The sequence below is a fragment of the Typopeltis vanoorti genome, chromosome 2 (genome assembly GCF_054136105.1).
Source record: "Typopeltis vanoorti isolate ZY-2024b chromosome 2, IOZ_Tvanoo_1.0, whole genome shotgun sequence".
Classification (NCBI taxonomy): domain Eukaryota; kingdom Metazoa; phylum Arthropoda; class Arachnida; order Uropygi; family Thelyphonidae; genus Typopeltis; species Typopeltis vanoorti.
The window spans coordinates 144,493,546-144,516,324 of NC_143550.1; the positions used below are offsets into that span (position 1 = coordinate 144,493,546).

Sequence of the window (22,779 nt, forward strand, 5' to 3'; positions counted from 1 at the left end):
AAAAATAACTTAACAGAGAGTTAGCTAACCTCTTTGCGAGTAAACTAGAAGTTTAATAAGTTGAATTTGTAAGCAGAGAGTAAATAAGCATTTGAGTTAAAGAGATTATTTAGTATTGAAGTAAAAGGGTTCTAATTTTATGCTAAAGATTTTATAGATGGATAGAGAAAGCAATCTCCTTATTGTTTAATTCATGTATATTTCATAGTAATGTAAATAAAATGTGTTTTGATTTTTTTGTTAAAGGAGTGCTGCCTGATTGTTTATTTTTACAACTGCACTGTTCCTAAATAAATTGGACTTGTGAGCAGGAAACTAAGTAAGATAGCCGAAGCGTAAAGTTAAGTAAAAGAATAGACCATGACTGTTTGTGTAAAGTTTTATTGAAGGAATTTGTGTTAGAGAGAGAGAAATCTGCCAGCCGTATTATTGAGTTTTATGCTAATTAAATGATATTAGTGGTGCAGTCTAAATTAAATAAATTTTCTAGTATCTTAGGCATAAGACTCATAGTGCAAAGGGTAGATAAACATAGTACGTAAGAATATAAGTGAGAAAGATTCAGAGAGAGAAAGCGTGCACAGCTAATTAGAATAAAGATAAAAAGATATTAAATATATTGGCAGAAAAAATAATATACAAATTAGAATAACGGCATATAAAGAATTAGCTAATAAGAATAATGGCATATAAGGTATAGAGAAAAAAATAAAGAGAAATTAACAGCATATGATTACAATGGCACAACATTCGTTTACACTATGACTTCAGAATTTATTCCGGGAGAGAGAAAAATTTGACAAATGCCAATGAAAATGTCTCAACTACTGTTGTTATGAAATTATGTGACCCACTGCTGGATTGTGGCAGAACAGTTTACGTAGACATTTATTACATGAGTGTAGATCTTGCCAATAAGTTACTTGAAAGAAAAAATACACCTCGTCAGTACCTTGAGGAAAAACAACCCAGGAGAAGTAATTAAAAAAAAAAACTAAGGAAATGTGAATGTATCTCTATGGAGAGCAATACAGGAATTGTGGTCATGAAGTGGCGGGGCCCATGTGTTGAGGCTTAAGTGCTGTGAAGAATTCATGTTGGAAATTTAATGGAATATGCACAGCACTGAGAAAAGATTTGGGAAAAAACCACCATGCTCCACCATAGTAAATTTAAAAAAGAAAGACTATTCATTTAATCTGCATCTGCACTCGGGAATCAACCGAATTTAAACAAATACAGTTGCATTAAACTTCCCAAAATTAGAGAAACATTAATTATCAGAGATCCCTCTTTACATCCTAGGCCACCTGCAAATGCCCATAGAGGGCACACCACCTAGATAGGACTTTAGTTTCACTCACTATTGTATTATATTTGTGTGTGTGTTGTCACAAAAAGTTTTTTGTAATCCATAAAGATGTTTCTGTGACAGAGACGAAATATTGGAAGTATTAAAATTGTTTTTAATCCTTTCTCAGTGCTGTTAATATTCGATTAAAACTCCAACATGAAGTGGCAGGACAAACGTGATGTCCTAACTCTTTCTGCAAAGCATGTTGGTCAGATGATGACGGTCAGCTCTGGTTGAAATTCTGAAGTAAATAAGCCTGATGCCATTGTAGATTATAACAAATCTAAGACTTTCGTAGATTTATCTGACCAGATCAAATCTTACTTAACAAGTTTGAGAAAGGGTATCAAATGGTACAGAAAAATTGCTGTCGATATGCTTCTAGGGTCACCTGTTGTAAACTCTTATTTCTTATATAAAGGTGTGACTGGTAGAAACATATCGATAACTACTTTTAGAGAGCAAGTTGCCGAATCTTTGTTAGGTCTGTCTAAAAATAATCAAGAACATCAATCCCAGAAGATGAATAAACATATGTTGGCAGATATGAGTACATCCAACAGGCGAAGATGTGTTGTTTGCTATAACAAAATATCAACAGAAAGTGGTATAAATGTTGCAGCTAAGAAAGCATCGACTTCTTGGTGGAAATGTGACCAGTGCAAAAAATATTAGTGTGACATGCTTTTGCGAAGTCCATGATTGCACCCTTTAGCAATTAGCTATTTATTTTTCATTTATTGACTAAAAATAACGTTTCATTTATTATCTTCAAGCTAAAATCAAAATAGCTTTAATTTCTTGCCTTTTTGAAAAAAATACTTCAATTTATCTCCTTTGTTTTATTGAAATACTTGCGAAAAAATAGTAAAAATATATACATATATATTTTCTTATTTTGATACATGAAAAATTTCAAGTATTTAGTTGGGCTAAGCTTGGTTTCCAGTGCACCAGGCCATGCTTATATACAGCCTGCGCATTAAAAATAGCTGCTGTGAGACACAGCTGTTTCACTAAGGAATAATGACAAGTTAACCTGTGAAACAGATATGTATCACATTCCACTTGTGGAAAGTGTATGCATGAGGCACACTTGTTGCATATGGCAGTCAAAGTGTTAAAATTCACCAACCCTTCCATTTGGATGGATTTGTGAAACTCAGATAGATGGATAGATTTATTATTCTTGTTTAAAATAAAAATATTTTCCATTTCTACTTACATTTCTAAAGCAGCCTGATAGTTTCCAGCCAGTGCATAAGATCTTCCAATGTTATCCAATGCTCGAGACTTTGCTTCAGGCAGCTCACTAAGTACAAAAAGACATTCATCAATAATAAATTTTTGTAATATATCAAGTTATATTTATTATTAATCTTAAAACCGCATTTGCCACTAATGCCAGTAGTAACATGGGAAGGTCCAAGAGATCGATCTGGACCATCCCATACTATTTAGTGTACATCTAACTTGTAATAAAAAGAAAAAAGTCAGGATTACTGTTCGACCACAGATGAGAGAACCCTCGACACCTCTGAATATGTCAGAAAAAGGCAAATCCATTCCGATAATATGGTACTCAATCAGTCTTGTGGGATGAGTTTGTTTATTATTACATATTGAAAAATTAGCTTTTCTTTTCGAACATTCTAGTTTTTAAAGGGATAACTATTTTGCTTATATTGTGACAGACAATAAAGCACATGATTTCACATGCTGGTGATGAATTCATCATCATCATCACCAACCATGGGCTCACTGCCCGTTGGTGTCCGATGTCTCCTTAACTATCTTCTGCCACCTTTTTTTTTTTTGTCCAGTGCACAGTGTCACAGTTTCTATAAATACATTCCACACCAGTCCTTTTATGTCATCTATCCATTCTCTGTATGGTCTAACTCTTCTTTACACCATCCATAATACCAAACACGAATGTCTTTATCTTCCGTTCCTCACTCATTCTGCAGATGTGTCCAAATAATTGACAAATTCATGCATCCCTTATTCTTTTCTCCACTTCAACATGAATTGACTCTTCTTGGCACTCTTCCAGCTATGGCTCTCTCAACTGTGGGCAGAGCGTACACATAAAAATTTGATTATAACATCTTCCATTCGTCCTTCTCTCCTCTTAGTTGGCCTGTCATGGCTAGGTAACTTGGCATCATATAAATCTAATTAATGCTCAGAGAGAGTGGTTAATCCTATCTGCATTAATGCATTATTTTTACCAAATGTGTATAATTTTCAGACCAGTCTATTTTGTTGGGTTAAAGCCTAAGCTTCCAGAAGGAAAACACTGCCATATCTGTAAGAGATGAGCAAATTCACCTTCAGTGAAAAGACTTTATAAAGATTCTTTGTACACTAGACATGATTCAAGTCTAGGGCTTACAACCAAATGTTATCAGCATTACTGACTGAACTACAGAAATATAAGTTTTTGAATATAATATTCTAGTAGTAAGACTTATATGTTGGTTAGACATAACTGGTAATTAATTTACGGAATTGACAACGCATATAAAGTAAATAAATTAAAGATAACTTTAATGAATCACTTCTATATTTCGGCAATGTCACATTGCCATCTTCGGGAATATAAAGATATGGTATGTGCACTAAGGAACTAACAAAGCAAATGAGGAAGAAAATAAGAACTAATTTTGTTCCTAAAGTCCTAATGGTGCCCTCTTGCGGGCTAATTTGGTAGTCTTGGCAGTTGGGCTGAAGTTCTCAAAATGAAAGTCTCCCAAATTTGGGACAGTTTCATGCACCCAAATTTGTTGAGGTTAGGAACGTTTTTTAGAGCTGCTGAAGATTCTTTGAATAGTCTTTCGTATTTAAACTTGCTGCGATGGATTATTTTTGTCTTCTTCCAACGAATTTTATGGTGGGTATCTAAGGCATGGTCTGCCAGTCCAGAGCGGCTATACTGGTGAAAACGGATGTAGTCTTGGTGTTCTGAAATCCTGATATTAGTTGTTCTGTCTGTTTGGCCAAAGTAGGACAATTTGCAGCTGCAAGGGACCTGGTATACGCCAGGTAGGTCTAGGGGAAGTGGTTGGTCTTTGGTAGAGTGGATAAGGGATGCCACCTTTTTATATGGTCTGTAACAGGAAGTAAGGTCATATTTTTTGAGGATATTAGTTATTTTTTCAGAGGTGCCCTGGATGTAGGGGATAGTGATAGACTTGGTGTAGTCTTTATTGTGGAGGGGGGGAGGAGGGTTGTGGTTTACAGGTTTTAGTATTTTTTGGATTTTTTTGGGGTTGTAGCCATTGGCTAAGAAAGTGTTGAGGATGTGGTTTAGTTCCATAGTCAGGGCCTTGTCATCTGAGCAGATTAATTTTGCCCTGTTATATAGTGTTTTTATCATCCCATATTGTTGTGAGGGGGGGGGGGATTGCTGGTGAATGTATCTGCCAGTGTGGGTGGGTTTTCTGTAAACAGAGAAAACCAAAGATCCATCAAGCTGGCGGGTGATTAAAGTGTCTAGGAAGGGGAGGGTGTTGTTTTCCTCTTTTTCTAAGGTGAACTGGACTCTGGGATGTTGGTTGTTTAAGTGTGTTAGGAAGGAGTGGAGTGTATCTGAGCCATGTGGCCAAATAGCAAACACATCATCCACATAACGAAGCCAAATAGTGGGTTTTTGTGGGGCGGAGTTTAAGGCTTTCTCTTCAAATGTCTCCATAAAGAAATTGGCCAAGGGTGGGGAAAGTGGTGAACCCATGGCTGTCCCCTCTATCTGTTTGTAGAACTTTCCTTGCCAAACGAAATAGCCTGAGTTCATTGTGAACTGAAATAGGGCTGAGATATCGGGAGGAAACTTGGCTTGGATGAGCTCAAAGGTTTCTTTGAGTGGGACATTAGTGAATAGGGAGTAGACGTCAAAACTGACCATTATGTCAGTGTGTTGGAGTGTGAGGTTTTCTATACTGGCTTTAAAGTGGGCCGAGTTTTTTATGTGTGATGGTGTGTTGCCAGTGTGGTGTGTGAGCGTTTTGGCTAAATGTTTGGCTAATTTATATGTGGGGGAATCAATGCCATCCACTATGGGACGTAATGGCACATTTTGTTTATGTATTTTTGGGAGTCCATATAATCGGGGGTGGGGGGGGTCTAGAGTTATAAGGTTTAAGTTTGTTGGTGACTTCCACAGGCCAAGAAGTGACTTTCTTAAGGAGACTGTGGATAGTTCTAATCTGAGAGTTGGTCGGATTATATTCAATGGGGAGGTAAGTAGTACGGTCTCGTATTAAAGAATTTAGCTTACCTTTGTAGTCTTTTTGGTTAAGTACCACAGTGGTGCTTCCCTTATCAGCTTTGGTGATTACTATTTTTTTTTTGTTTTTTAATTCTTGTAGGGCTGTATATTCGTTTTTGGATAAGTTGGATTTTGGAGGTTTGGCTTTAATGAGAACACCGACTACATCCAGTCTCACGTTGTTGGCGATGTGGTTAGGCAGGTTGCGAATTCCACGCTCTATTTGGATCATGATTTCTTCAGCAGGTATCCTTTTAGGAGCTAGGGCGAAATTGTGACCACGTGAAAGTGCGGTGAGTGCTTTTTCCAATTAAAATTATTGCTCCAGTGTATATTTGTTTCCATAATTCAGTTTTAAAGTTTTAAAGCCTGAAGCACTCACCGCACTTTCACATGGTCACAATTTCGCCCTAGCTCCTAAAAGGATACCTGCTGAAGAAATCATGATCCAAATAGAGCGTGGAATTCGCAACCTGCCTAACCACATCGCCAACAACGTGAGACTGGATGTAGTCGGTGTTCTCACTAAAGCCAAACTTCCAAAATCCAACTTATCCAAAAACGAATATACAGCCCTACAAGAATTAAAAAACAACAAAAAAATAGTAATCACCAAAGCTGATAAGGGAAGCGCCACTGTGGTACTTAACCAAAAAGACTACAAAGGTAAGCTAAATTCTTTAATACGAGACCGTACTACTTACCTCCCCATTGAATATAATCCGACCAACTCTCAGATTAGAACTATCCACAGTCTCCTTAAGAAAGTCACTTCTTGGCCTGTGGAAGTCACCAACAAACTTAAACCTTATAACTCTAGACTCCCCCCACCCCCGATTATATGGACTCCCAAAAATACATAAACAAAATGTGCCATTACGTCCCATAGTGGATGGCATTGATTCCCCCACATATAAATTAGCCAAACATTTAGCCAAAACGCTCACACACCACACTGGCAACACACCATCACACATAAAAAACTCGGCCCACTTTAAAGCCAGTATAGAAAACCTCACACTCCAACACACTGACATAATGGTCAGTTTTGACGTCTACTCCCTATTCACTAATGTCCCACTCAAAGAAACCTTTGAGCTCATCCAAGCCAAGTTTCCTCCCGATATCTCAGCCCTATTTCAGTTCACAATGAACTCAGGCTATTTCGTTTGGCAAGGAAAGTTCTACAAACAGATAGAGGGGACAGCCATGGGTTCACCACTTTCCCCACCCTTGGCCAATTTCTTTATGGAGACATTTGAAGAGAAAGCCTTAAACTCCGCCCCACAAAAACCCACTATTTGGCTTCGTTATGTGGATGATGTGTTTGCTATTTGGCCACATGGCTCAGATACACTCCACTCCTTCCTAACACACTTAAACAACCAACATCCCAGAGTCCAGTTCACCTTAGAAAAAGAGGAAAACAACACCCTTCCCTTCCTAGACACTTTAATCACCTGCCAGCTTGATGGATCTTTGGTTTTCTCTGTTTACAGAAAACCCACCCACACTGGCAGATACATTCACCAGCAATCCCACCACCCCCCTTCACAACAATATGGGGTGATAAAAACACTATATAACAGGGCAAAATTAATCTGCTCAGATGACAAGGCCCTGACTATGGAACTAAACCACATCCTCAACACTTTCTTAGCCAATGGCTACAACCCCCAAAAAATCCAAAAAATATTAAAACCTGTAAACCATAACCCCCCTCCACAATAAAGACTACACCAAGTCTATCACTATCCCCTACATCCAGGGCACCTCTGAAAAAATAACTAATATCCTCAAAAAATATGACCTTACTTCCTGTTACAGACCATATAAAAAGTTGGCATCCCTTATCCGCTCTACCAAAGACCAACCACTTCCCCTAGACCTACCTGGCGTATACCAGGTCCCTTGCAGCTGCAAATTGTCCTACTTTGGCCAAACAGGCAGAACAACAAATATCAGGATTTCAGAACACCAAGACTACATCCGTTTTCACCAGTACAGCCGCTCTGGACTGGCAGACCATGCCTTAGATACCCACCATAAAATTCGTTGGAAGAAGACAAAAATAATCCATCGCAGCAAGTTTAAATACGAAAGACTATTCAAAGAATCTTCAGCAGCTCTAAAAAACGTTCCTAACCTCAACAAATTTGGGTGCATGAAACTGCCCCAAATTTGGGAGACTTTCATTTTGAGAACTTCAGCCCAACTGCCAAGACTACCAAATTAGCCCGCAAGAGGGCACCATTAGGACTTTAGGAACAAAATTAGTTCTTATTTTCTTCCTCATTTGCTTTGTTAGTTCCTTAGTGCACATACCATATCTTTATGTTCCCGAAGATGGCAATGTGACATTGCCGAAATATAGAAGTAATTCATTAAAGTTATCTTTAATTTATTTACTTTATATGCGTTGTCAATTCCATAAATTAATTACCAGTTATGAATATAATATTATAAAATTCTAACTATTCTTTATACTACTAAAAGGTAAAACAATATACTGAACTGCAGTCATAGATAAAATTAGTTTGCATTTGGGGGGACGGTTCTCCACATGACTTGACAATTAGATGATAATGATGACTGAAACAGTGGCTGGAATGTTATGAGGATCTTATGAATGTAATACTCAGGGAGGTTGATGAAGAAGTTAAATTTCTTATACTATCTATTGTACAACTAGTGTGAAAAATTGTTTAAGAATTTATTTCTGATGCATAAACTCTTATTTACTTTTAGGCTTGAAAAATGGAAATGGATTTTTATCTACGCACATTGAAATCCACATTTTCATGTGGTTAGATGAAAATTATGGATAGCTATTTCCATAATTTTGCCACATTATAGAAGAATTATGGAAACAAATATACACTGGAGCAATAATTTTAATTGGAAAAAAAAAAAAATTACTCAATGTTCTGACCTTTATATTAAGATCGTGACATCAGGAATATATATATATATATATATATATATACATATATACAGGGTGTTCGGGATAAATTTGACAGTTTCGTAAGGAAAAAGAAAATCTTCTTTGTATCTATTAAATTTAATGAATTGACAAAAAAACATTACAGGCAGAGTTAATTACAATACTATCAACAAGATTTACTCAAAATAACCACCATTAGCATCGATCACAGCTTCAATTCTGCTTCGGAACCTCGAACAAGCTGATGCTACAGTCTCCCTGGGAAGGGCCGCAAAAACTGTTTTAATTTTATCCATTAACTGGGCTGTTGTATTACTGGAAGTGCGATTGGTGTCTTTTTCAACTGCGCCCCATACAAAATAATCCATGGGGTTAAGGTCTGGGGAGTTTGGAGGCCAAACATTTGGACTGGTGAAGTCGTAGAAATTTTCAGACAACCATTTTTGACTTTTCCCAGAGGTGTGGCAAGGGGCCGAATCCTGCTGCCATACATACGGCCTACCATTGGCTACCCTTGTTATCCAGGGCTTGACTACAGTTAGCAACTCCACGAACAAAGCCCGAATTCCAATGCCAGGGTTCTTCAACACCTGTTCCTGCAGATTTGCGAGGAATTCTGCTGTACGAACGCAATCAGATCGTCTGCTAGGGATCTTTCTTCTTGCTACATCCTCGTAGTCACCATTGCAAGTCTCTAGTTCATGCCTGATTGTTTTTACTGTATTCAGGGAGCATTGGGCAGCAGTCGTAATATCCTTATTTTGATGGCGGGCACGAATCATCATGATACAAGTTATTCTCTTCCATGATTCAGGTGGGTTCCAGCTATCCATCCTTTCTGACATCTTGTATATGAATGAAGAAGGGTCCAAACTTTTAAATGAAGAGAAGTGTGTGTTAATACATGTAACTTACGGAAAAATATAATTAATTATAAATATGTCAAATTTATCCCGAACACCCTGTATATATATATATATATATAGAGAGAGAGAGAGAGAGAGAGAGAGAGACATGGGCTGTTAATGGGCTTTGGATGCACAACACAACTTCTTCTAACCAAATGTCAACCCTACCTTAACACAGTACAGTCAGCTTCCATAGATGGGATACTGATGAGTGAGTCACAGTTGTCTAACCATTCCATCTGGACTACAAGAAATGCTATCATTTCTTGTAGTCCAGATCGATATCACCAACCTGCTTCCAAGATCGCTTCATTCTTCTCTCTTATGACAATACAACAAAAAAAAGCCCTCATTCTCCAGAGGCTGAATTTTTACTGGCCAAGGCAGCAGCCAGTGCTATGAATACCCAGAATTAAATCACCAGGAAAAAAAAAAAAAAAAAATTACATTCTCCCAATCTGTCCTCATACTTAACATTCCAAAGACCACTGACAACCATTGTGGATCTTCTCTAGAACCTTTCTAAAATATCCTTCTCACCATGAAACCCAGCAACAAGATTTGTGCACAATAATCCATGTGAGGCATGATCAAAGCCTTATACAATGGCATCATAACCTCTCTATTTCTGCATGTCAGGATCCTCAGCATCATTGCCATTATCTGATGTGATGTCTTCACACTTGTGCAATGTGGTCCCTGAATTTTCGGTACTTTTCCACCACCACTCTCAGATCTCTTATTTCCTCTACCTCCTTTAAAGTTTCCACACCAAGTGTATACTTTGCATTCCATCATTGCTTAGCACATTTCAAAACCTTACACTTTACAATATTCAACTGAAAGTTCCACTTAATTGTCCATTCATGCAATCTATTCAAGTCCTCCTGCAAGGCCAAAACATCTGCTTGAATCTACATTGCTCTACATTGCTTGAATCTACATTCCCCAATTTTGCATCATCTGCAAACAGCTGCATATCGCTAGTTAAACCCAACACAATATCATTAATATACAAATTGAACAAATGGTCCCAAAACTGACCCCTGTGGCATACCACTAGTGACCTTTCTCTTCCGGGATACTACACTCCCGTATACAACTTTCAAATACCTATCCAACATCTAGTCACTCATCCAACTCAGAAGTCTGTTATTCAATCCCATCTGTTTCAATTTATTTAAGAGCTTATCATGTGGCAGTCAATCAGAAGCCTTTGCAAAATCCAAGTGTACATGCATCTCCCCTGTCCAAGGTATTTGTCACCTTGTTATAGTACATTAGCAAGTTAGTGAAACATGACCTCTCCTTAACAAATCCATGCTGATAACCACAGAGAATACTGTTGTTTTCAACCCAATTCTGTATTGCACATCTCGCCAATCTCTCCAGTACCTTCACCACAACTCCAGATATACAGACCAGCCTATAATTTGAAACTACAGCCTTATCACCACCTTTATGCAGTGGAACAATTTTACCCTCCTTCCACTCCCTTGGAAACTATGCTGTTGTAAGACTTTTATTAAACAGGTATGCCAATGCTACTGCCAATTCTCTGGAACATTCCCTTAAGATGTTTGGTGATATGTCATCAAATCCTATTGCCTTATTGACATCAATCTTATTTATTTACTCAAATACCTCCTCTGTTCACTCATAATTAAGCCATCCCATCCTATGTCCTCTACACTTAAGTTCATCATGATTTCACCTTGATCAAGATGAAACACACTTATAAATTGATCAGTGAATACCTCAACCAATACCAATTACCATTGGTTAGATGGATCAGAGACTGGCTCTCTGAACATTTCCAGCAAGTTGTGTATGATGGAACAGTGTCTTAAAAAAGGAAGGCAACCAGTGGCAAGTCTCAGGCGTCTCTTCTTCTTTTTAATATTAATAAGTGTAAGGTGTTGCATTTTGGATTGCAGAAATATAAGGCTGTGTACTGTATTGATGGTGTCATACTGAAGGATGTGGATGAGATTATACATTTGGTTGAGAGTAGACTGAAATTAGAGGGCATATTGCAAGTGTTACAAAGACTACACATTGTAGTGCTTCTATGATAAGAAGTACTCTAACATGTAGGGATAAGGAAGTCATTGTGCCATTGTATAAAGAAATGATCAGATCATGCTTAGATTATTGTGCTCAAATTTGGTCACCTGGTTTTCAGTGTGATGTGGAAACATTGGAAAGGATCCAGAGATGAGTGACTAAGACAATATCAGGACTTTAGAATGCTGGCTATGGAGAAAGATTGAAGAAATGTGGACTGCAGAATTCAGTGGATAGCAGGAAAAGAGGTGATATAATAGAGACAAATTATGTCAGTGAGAGGATTTTCTCTCAGAAGAGGATTTCTCTTCACAACATGTAGGAATGTTGTGAAGAGAGGTGTGAGAAGTAGATTTTGTACATGTAGAATTGTCAGTGAATGTAAAGCATTACCAGAATGTGTTGTTAATGCAAAAAGGTATTTTAAGATGCAATATGATAAATATGTTATCAGTTGAATGAACCCCCAAAATGAGTCTACCGACTTCATGGAAGGTGTAATAATATTAATAATAAATCAGATATATACATATTTAGGATGTAATGCTAGAAAATGTGAATGACTACATCTACCTAGATCAAAAGATTACAGATGGTAGAATCCTGGGGAATACATACATATATACATACATATACACACACACACACAACATATATATACACACACACACAACATATATACACACACAACATATATACACACACACACAACATATACACACATACACACACACACATACATATACACACACACACATACATATATATATATCAGGGGTGAATATTCTGGGTATGCTAGGCGTGCAGTTCACATCCACTGAATAGCAATATCACCAATTTTATATTTTTGCATTTATTCCTGTTAAAGACTATACTAATTGTTTACTGGCTTTGCATGATTCCTAAATTTAAACACAATATACCAATGCTTCATGAAGAGACACTTAAACTATGCATCACATATCACATTAATTTCCTGGGTGTGCAGTCACAAATACATACACCTTTGAGTCCTTTGAACAGACATACAGATGGCACAGTGGGTCAAATTCTTAGTGTTCCAGTGGTTTTAAACTGCCCAGAAGGTGAGGCAGGGTGAGTGCTAATACAATAGCACTAGTGGCTGTGATTGGTTATTGTATCTGATGCATGAATGCAGCATAGGGGATGCTAGTGAGCCAAGCACTGTGGACGTGTCTAAGAAGAGCTCCGATTGAGATAAGTTATTCTAGGAATAATTAAGTATATATTTGTAACTGTTTGAGTAAGAGTGGCTATAAATGTCATGCGCTACTGGTATTATTAGTGTGGGGGATCTTTCTTGCCTAAACTTAATTACAAAATCGTTATTATTAGACCTAGTAATAACCTGCAGAGAAAAAAAAAATGGCGGTGGCATTGTCATTCCATGACTTTAATTTAGATTTCAGTTGTTTCGTTAATTGTGAAGTCTGTTATATGTATTCTTTCGATTACATAAATGATTTGTGGATGTTTAGAGTGGATGGAAGAAGGGTGTGTGTGCGAAGTATGACCTGAACGAGGAACTGATGAATGCAAATATGAAATTGATGACAGAAAGTGTTCATAGCGAGAATGTCTCGGGTAAATTGAGTGCACGCCTGAAAGAGAGGTGAAAAAATGTTAAAAAATCAGTAAAAAAAGAAAAAGAGCAATTTGAAAACCATAACAAAAGGGACGAAAGTGAGGCGAGAGTGGCGGAAGGAAATTGAGAGAACGAAAGAAACTAGAAATGGCGCGCCAAAGAAATCGAAAGTGAAAAAAATCGAAAGAATGAATGATGGCAAAAGTTGGACTGAAAGTATGGAAACAAAGAAAGATGAATGAGAGTGAAAGTGAGAAGAGGGGGTCGAGAGTTAGAAAGATTGAATGATAGAGAGAATGTGTTGCGAAATTCGGAATTTGAATTGGATGCGGAATGAAATTAAGAGAATTCAGGTCAAAACTATTAAAATAAATCATGATGGCATGAAAGAGTTAATGAAAGGCGAGTGGTGTTGTATGGCGACTCCATTATTAAAGATGTGCTAGAGGATAGAATGCACAAGGTATGTTTTCCAGGCGGTAAAATGAGCAGAGTGATTGAGGCATTGGATATGAGGCGGGAGCGAGCAAAAGAGTTAATAGTATTAATTGGTACAAATGATTTGAGAGAGGACAAAGAGCGTGTAAGAATGGATATCAGGAGGCTGTTGGAAGGATGTAAGAGAATAGTGTGACAGGAAGGGTAGTCAGTGTGTTGCCTAGGTATGACTGTGGTGAAATGAGGCGGAGAGCAAGAATTATGAATGATATGTGTGAGGAGATGGGAGTACAGTTTGTTAATGTGTGGAATGAGTTTGACGGACGAAGTGAGCTGTATGGGAGCGATGGACTGCATTTGAGTGGTTATGGTCGTAGTCGCTTGGAGAGATAGCTGCTGGAAATTAGAGAAGTGAATAGAGAGAATGAATGAGATCAAGTGGGGAATGATGTGGAAGAGCAGGAGAGTAAGACAGGAGAGATTGAAGAGGTGGATATGAATGGGGAAGTGAGTGGTATGCGTATAGAAAATGAGAGAATGGGTGTGCAAGAGGAGCAGGGAAACGAGGAGGCTCAGGGTGGACAGGGGTACACGGCATCAGAAAGGTGGATGCTCCAAGAGGAGGTGAGAGCATGTGTAGGCAGGAAAGGAATGGGATGACCAGGGATCAAGAGTTGGAATTGAAAAGGATTCTAAAATAAAGAAGCAGAAAGGGAAATGGCCCCAGTCAAGCATGGAGAGATCACATCGAGTGAGTGGTATCACTGGAATTAGCTGTAGATCCAGAAATGAGTTGTTGTGTTTGTATATAAATGCTAGAAGTATAAGAAACAAGGCCGATAAAATGGTTGCACTAATTGCGTCTATTCACCCAAAGATTGTCGGAATAAGTGAGACATGGATGGATGAAGACGACATCCTGACAGGAATAGAGATGGAAGGGTATGATATGTTTCGTGAGGACAGAAGGGGTAAAAAGGGAATGGGGGGATGCTATTGATGATAGAAAAACAGTTATGTCCATACAAGGTAGAGATACAACAGGGAAATAAAGCCAGTGGTTTTGAGGCAGTATAGTGTGAGATAGAGGTGAATGGAATCAAATACTCGGTTGGATTTTGTTATAGACCAGGTAATGTGGTGGTAGTGATAATGAAATGTACAATCGAATTAGTCAAGCAAATAAGAAAAGGGTGATCATTATGGGCGATTTTAATTATGGCAATATAGACTGGAATGATGAGATAGCAACTAAAAGTAAAGAAAATGAGTATCTTGAGTTTTTGAGGGATAACTACCTCAGACAGTACGTAACAGTAACAGAGGGCATGCGAGGATTGAGGGTCTTGGATTTGGTTATCTCATCAGAGGATGTAATTATAAATGAGGTGTCAAATAATAAACCAATTGGTGAGAGTGACCATGAGGTGATTACCTGGGTGGTTGCCAGCAGTGTGAGGACATCTGTGAGAAAAGGGTATATGTGGAACTACATGAAGAGCTCAGGAGACAGCTTGCAGGTGTAGCATGGAATGAGGAGTCAGCTGGAAAAAAGATCAATGCAGCTTGGGGGATTTTCAAAAACTATCTAGTAGATGCAATGTCTAAATGTATTCCAAGGGTGAGAAGGTTAAATAAGGTAGGTGCGAGATGGATGAATAAAAAGATTAAGCATACGATACAGAGAAAAAGGGCATTGTGGAGGCAGCATAAGAGAAGTGGAAATAACCAATTTCATGAGGTCTACAAAGACAAGGCAAGGAGGGTGACTTGGTTGGTGAGAGCAGCTAAAGAGAGTTATGAATAGTAGTTAGCTAATGAAGCCAAAAAGAATCCTAGGGAGTTCTTTCGATATGTAGCCAGCAAAAGAAAGAATTATTATGGAAGGATGACATTGATTGGAGAAAATGGTATAAACACAGCTGTTGCAGAATGCATGGTGGATATATTTAATGAGCAGTTCATATAGATCTTTCAATCTTGTGAATCTGACTTCATGGAGAGATTGAGAGAAGTTGATGATGGGAAGGAGAGACTGACTGTAAGTGAGCAAGAGGTGTTTGGGGAGTTGAGTAAAGTAGATGTAAATAAGGCTTTGGGACATGATAATATATCACCGCGTATTCTGGGAATGTGCCAGAGAGTTGACACCTGCCTTGACAAATTTTTTTAATACGAGTCTTGCACTTGGTCAAGTTCCTAAGGAGTGGAAGGAGGGCAAAGATTATGCCACTTCATAAAGGAGGTGTTCGAACTCAAGCATCAAACTATAGGTCTATCTGTGTGTCAGGTGTTGTGTTTAAGTTGTTGGAGAAGCTTGTGAGTGTGAGAACTGGGATTCAGAGTTCGGTTGACAACAATGGTATTATCTCTGATGGACAGCATGGATTTGCTAAAGGGAGGTCATGTTTTAGTAATCTACTTATTACAATAAAGTGACTGCTTCCTTGGACAGAGGAGAAGGATACACAGTAACATACTTGGATTTCGCAAAGGCTTTTGATAGAGTACCTCGTGATAAGTTGACAGTCAAACTAGAGCAGATGAGGTTGGATATTAGATTAGTGCAGCATTGGATTGGAGACTGGCTATCTGATAGGTATCAACAAGTTGTGTATGGAGGTGCGATGTCCAGGAAAAGGAAAGTCACTAGTGCAGTGCCTCAAGGGTCTGTGTTAGGGTCATTACTGTTTAACTTGTATATTAATGATATTGGCAAAGATTTGGATGGAGATATTCAGTTGTTTGCAGATGATGCAAAGTTTGGATGAACCATAAAGAGTAGTGAAGATGTTGTGGCCTTGCAAGAAGACTTGAATAAATTGAGTGATTGGGCAAGCAAATGGGGATGTGAGTTCAATGTTGCAAAATGTAAGGTTTTAAAATTTGGAAAAAAAAGATTGGATGCAGAATTTATGCTCGGTGAGTATATACTGTTGGAGGTAGAGGAAATAAGAGATCTGGGGGATGATAGTGGATAAGGATCAAAAATTTGGGGGACACATCACCAAAATTGTGAAGACAACACAAAGGCTTCTGTGAATGATGCAGAGGACACTGACGTGTAGAAGTAGGGAGATTCTTGTTCCATTGTATAAGGCTTTGATTAGCCCACACATGGACTATTGTGCCCAGATTTGGTCACTAGGTTTTCAGAAGGATGAAGAGATGTTGTAGAGGTGTCCAAAGGTGACTGACTAAGGTAGTTTCTGACCTCTGGAATGTCAAGTATGAGAAAAGATTGAGAAGATGTAATTTGCAGAATCTGGTGGACAGGAGGAAGATGGGAGATATGATAGAGACCTACAAGTTGGTAAGGGGTTGTTATAGGATCAATGGTGGAGAAGTTCTACAGAGAATAGTGGGAGATCAGGGGAGAACCAGAGGTCATCCCTGGAAACTGTATAAAGAGGGTATGAGTAGGGGAGTGAGAGGCAGGTTATTTTCATGGAGAGTTGTGAATGATTGGAATGCCTTGCCTGAGAGTGTGGTGTCTGCAAGGAGTTTGAGTGTGTTTAAGACACGGTATGATGAGATGTGTGTGTGTGTGTGTGTGTGTGTGTGTGTGTGTGTGTGTGTGTGTGTGTGTGTGTGTGTGTGTGTGTGTGTGTGTGTGATAAAAGGACCTCCTATATGAGTTTTTGACTCCATTAGGTCTTTGGGTAATGATAATGATGATAATAGTCTGCGGAAGAGGAGTGTTTTCCATTTGTTTGAGTGATAAACAATGGTACTTGTTTTTCTTGCTTATGTAGATATAGTATTTGTTGAGGATGGAAAGTGTTTTAATGGCATGGGGACATTTTTATTCTAGTGGGAAACAACAAACATAGTAAAATTTCTCTATTCCTTAATAAAATTGACTACTTCTCTGCATTAAAAGAAGTTGTTGATCTACAACAAAATACTTGCATGTGAGATATCTTCTATTATTGATAAGACAAAAGAGCGACTGACATTAAAAAAAACCTAATGAATGTGGGATTCCTGAAAGTGTGGATAATTCTGATAATGATGAGATATTATGCATCCTATTATTGCATAAAATGTATACTGAATCTCAGTAAACAAAAGAAAATTCTTAGAAAATGAAGCAAAATATCCATAAACCAGAGAAATACACATAACATGCACAACAAATTTTATGAGATGATTTGCTGCTCCATCAATCTGCATATAATCCTGTCACCAGTGCTTTTTTTCTGAAAAAAAAAAAAAAAAGGTCCGGTACTCACCATGAAGATGTTATTACAGAAACTTCCACACTTTTAACATATCATCCGATACCCTCGTCATCTATAGATCTCTTGTTTTTGGTATCAACTACAGAATGACGACCTCGGAGCAGCCATGAGTCCACATGTTTGCTAGGGTTGAATTGAGCGAGAGGAGGCTTTACTATCTTGATGAACATTAGTGCAGAAGTTGTCCGTACAAACAAAGATGACCTAGATGAAGTTACTATAAGATTCATCTGAGAGAAACCCCCTTTCACATTCACTGGAAGATATTGCAATTGTGCCCAAAGTGCGCTTTAGAGGAAGTAGTATGTCCGGGACTTTATTTTCTTGAAGATAATCACAGAAACCACAAACTGCTTCTCTTTCATTCAAGCGAAATTTGCATGCTAACTTTTTAATTTCAGCTTCACCAAATGTCAGATGCTTCCCAGGATTTTTTGCCAATACTTGGAATCTAAAATCTTAGCACATTCAGGTAAATCAGCATCATCCCCTTCTAGCAAACGCTTTCCAACAGCTTCTTTCAGACTTTTATAGAAAGCAGATGAACTTATTGCAGGACAGTGTCTTTCCTTTTTTTGGAGCCGAATCCCTTTGAACTTCATGTTCTTCCGACTTTGAAGATAAATACTGTAGTGCGGACCAGGATTTTCAATTCTTTCTTCAAAAAGTTGAATTGTATTCTTTATCTTCCTGTCTGCTTTGTACAAGTCAATATTTCTCTCTTGTAAATCTAGACTTAGTTCACTAAGTTCTTGGAGAGCATCACACATAAGGCCCAAATCAAGAACAAACTCGCATGATGTTATTTTTCTTAAAAGGCCCTCACAAAGAAAGCAATCTGTTTTGCTTCTTCTGCTGTCTTCTTTTGCCTCCAGAAAGTGATGGACGAGGGCCTCAAAGTCTTGCCACACTGCAGAAACAGTGCAAAAGCTAGATGCAACCCAGCGAGTGATTAAAATTCTGCCAATTTTAAGAAACCGAAGTTCTAGAGTCGCTGCACATTCCTATAGTTCCCTAGTATTCTTAGGTGAAGCATGATAAGTGACATAAAGTGTGTCCATGAAACTCTTAAAGCGATTCACTCATGCCACATTGTTTCTGTGTCACTAACAGACAATTCAAGGCGATGGCTAGCACAATGCCAGAAAATAACACTAGGAAACTTCTCTTGCATTATCCTCCTTACATCATTATGCACACCATCACAAGTTACAGACAATAAATACTCCTTTAAGTAATATTCAGATAATCCTAAACACTCAAGATGACTAATTAAAGAGTTTAGAATTTCTCTAGCAGTTACATCTAATAATTCGATCAAATCTAGGAAAAGACTCACAGGAGCAAAGTTCAGGAAGAACTACACGAACAATAACAATCAATGTTGTTGTGTTACTCACAGTTGTCGATTCATCAATAAGTAATGATTTTTGTTCTTGGAATTCACTATATTGTCTATTAATGTTTTTCTCATTTCATTTGTGGTATGGCTCACAATGTTAATGCCAGCATTTGCAGAATGAAGAATATATCCCATTTCTAGGCCATTAAGTTCCTGTAAATTTATTTCATCTTCAAAGTTATTAAATGATTGATTTCTCCTCGCAACTTTGTAAGCGGTTCAAAACACTTTTCCTGTTACGTCTTTATTACGAGACAAAGTATTTAGGAAAACTTTCTTTAATGTTTCTTTTTTTTTTGCTTCAGATTTTATTTTTTGGCATGCTTTGTGTGCTGCACTCTCCTTATGATCGTAAATCTTTTTTCTTAATGACATTAACTGTTGTTTGTGAGATTCTCCAAAATGACTGATTTGACCATTTGTCCACTCTGCTGAAATTTTCATTCCCATGTGTTTATCGACAGCAAGACTTCCGACATCACGACACACTTTACAGCCCAACATTTTATTCTTCTTGACATAAGCCACTCGTTTTTCTCCCTCAGAAGTCATTTTTCTGCAAAAGTGTCCAACATTCGGGCCAATCATTATCAGAATCTGCTTCCTTTTGACCACATGGATCTTGGTTTCATGATACTCTTCACCAAGTGTATTTTTGGTGGTAGTTTTCTGTTTTACCGGATTACAAGTAGATTCAGCAATTTCTGCTTCTTCAGCCTTCCTTTTTTTACTCAATGGCATAAAGTAACTACTTATTTTACTCATGTTGAACAATGATTGTACCGATTTAACTTATATTAATTCAAACCTCACGTGAACACCTACCTGTTGCAGAGTGAATATAGAACTCAAACTGATATTGGAAGCAATCGAAAGTGAACACAACTTCTGTTTCCGGTTGCGTACGATGAAACAGGATACCAACTTATGAGTAATCAAAACTGAAAATTCAATTCGTGAACACAGTGCCATCTACTGGAATATTTGTAATACATTTTGCTGTCAATAAATCGCAAATTTTTAAAAACTTAAGAAAAAAGGTGCCAGTACTGCGTACCGTTGCATACCGCCAGAAAAAAAGCACTGCCTGTCACACCTAAATGAATCACTTGCTCAGCATTATTATTTCATTGGATTAGCCTCTCCCTATAGTGGCTATTTATTATTGGTTAGTTATTTATACTTTACAAACAAATCTCTTTCCCTCTCTTCATAAGTTTTTTTTTTTTTTAATTATTCCATTATAAATTATAATGGAATAATTAAATCTTATCCATGCTAGACTTAATAGGATCACATGCCATTTGCTCTGCCCTGCAACTTATAAGACACACATATCAAAATATCGATTATTAATAATTCGTTTGCCATTAATGAAAGTATTTCAACTCACACTTATTCTTTCCTTTAAATTTTACATTCTCATATGACTTATTAATGATGGTTCATATTTATACCTTTGAGTAATTCAAACATACCTACTAAATATAACATTCCACTTCAGTATTGTTTTCTAATATATTTAAAAACAAACACATTGTTCACCCTTCTGTATGCAGATTTGGTTTATGCAGAATTTACAATTAATTGACAAATTAAAGTATTCAAAGTTATCCTATATTTAATTGTATTAAGATGAGCGCTGATCCGCTATGCACTCCTAAAACTTGCATACATCGAGAAAAATGCAATCATATGGTCACACTGGCATGAATTTTGTAGTGCAGTTTGCATAATCCACATGACAGCATACCCATCCAAAATGGGCATGCAACACCACTGATATATATATATAAGGGGGACCGGAAAGTAATCAATTATTTTTAATAGGTCATTTTCAGCCAATTGTTTTTTCTTAAATAACACATAAATTATTAAATTCAATTTTTATTTAAATATTGGCATTACTTTTCTATTTAAAAAATCTGTTTTTTTTAATTTTAGATTATTTTTTTTAATATGGCAGACTTGAAAATTGAAGAGCACCATTTACTCCATTGTATACTGTTTTTTTTCGCCAAGGAAAGAATGCTACCGAGGCTACCAAAATCATTTGCTCAACTTATGGAGACGTATTGAAGGTTAACAAATGTCAATGATGGTTTAGAAGATTTGCAGAAAAAAATTGTGATCTCTCTGATTGTCCTCGATCTGGAAGACCTCTTACTCTAGCTGACGATGCTCTTAAGACTCTCGTTGAATCAGATCCAAAACAAACCATACAAGAATTAGCAGAGAAACTTAATTCATCATGGTCAACTCTCCAAGAGCACTTACATAAGAGTGGCAAGGTTCTTAAACAGAGTGTATGGGTACCGCATGAACTGTCAGAAAACAATAAAGCACAGAGACGGGCGATTTGCAATTCATTGTTGATCAGACAACAAAATGACCTCTTTTTGGAATGAGTCTTAACTGGTGATGAAAAATGGGTGCTGTATAAGAATAATAAATGCAAAAAACAGTGGCTTTCTCCAAATCAAACTCCAATTCCAACACCTAAAGATGGACTTCATTCACAAAAGGTTCTGTTGTGCGTTTGGTGGGATATTCATGGAATTATTCATTACGAACTCATGGAACAAGGTAAGACTATCACAGTAGCCATCTACTGTAAACAATTAGAGTGACTACATCAAGCATTGTTAATCAAATGTCCTGCGCTTGTCAATCAAAATGGGGTCATTTTGCAGCAAGATAATGCATCTGCAAGAATGCCTCAAGAAAAAATTAGGCAGTTAGGATGGAAACTTCTACCACATCCTCCATATTCGCCAGATATTGCCCCTAGTGACTATCACTTATTCAGGTTCTTAGAACACAGCATAAGAAATAAACCTTCCATTCGCAAGATGATGTCCAAAGGAGTTTGATATCATTTTTTGCCTCCAAAGAAAAACCCTTTTCAAAAAAGGAATTCTAAACTTAGTAGATCATTGGAATAAGGTTATAATTAACGATGGCGATTATAGAATAGAATAATGTTAATTTGTTCTTTAATAAAATTTATATTAAAAATGTAGTTCAAAAAACTGATCACTTTCCAGTCCCCCTTATATATACTACTATCACACTACACAAGCAACATTACATTACATTACATTACAATTTGCTACAGTATGCTTCAGCATTGCTAGTTTGTAATAAATTTAGCTTAATCCTTTACCAAGTGTAAGCAAACAAAGTTTGCACCTGAAGTATCTTCAGGACTGAGGCAACTCATGGTAAAAGTGGACCAAGCTATCATCATTACTTGTCTTAGTATCTCCCATAATGCAAAGCACATCTCCTTGCGGACATGTATAATGCTAATGCATTAAGGGAAGGGCCACTACCCAGACCGGTTTCGACCTTTATTGAGGTCTCGTCAGTGGGAGCCAAACCAGAGGTGGTGATAAAGAAAGGTCGAAACAAGTCTGGGTAGTGGCCCTTCCCTTAATGCATAGCATTATACATGTCCACAAGGAGATGTGCTTTGCATTATGGGAGATACTAAAACAATTAGTGATGAGAGCTTGGTCCACTTTTACCACGAGTTGCCTCAGT

General features: G+C 37.5%; 1 protein-coding gene across 1 annotated transcript in view; it reads right to left on the reverse strand.

Moving 5' to 3' along the window:
- Positions 1-2,575: 2,575 nt before the first annotated feature.
- LOC150109494 (outer dynein arm-docking complex subunit 4) overlaps positions 2,576-22,779 on the reverse strand; it is a 96,611-nt gene continuing 76,407 nt past the window's right edge. The window contains exon 6 of the mRNA XM_090402509.1: positions 2,576-2,666. Coding sequence (XP_090258635.1) covers positions 2,576-2,666 — 91 coding nt within the window. The remainder of the gene's footprint in view (positions 2,667-22,779) is intronic.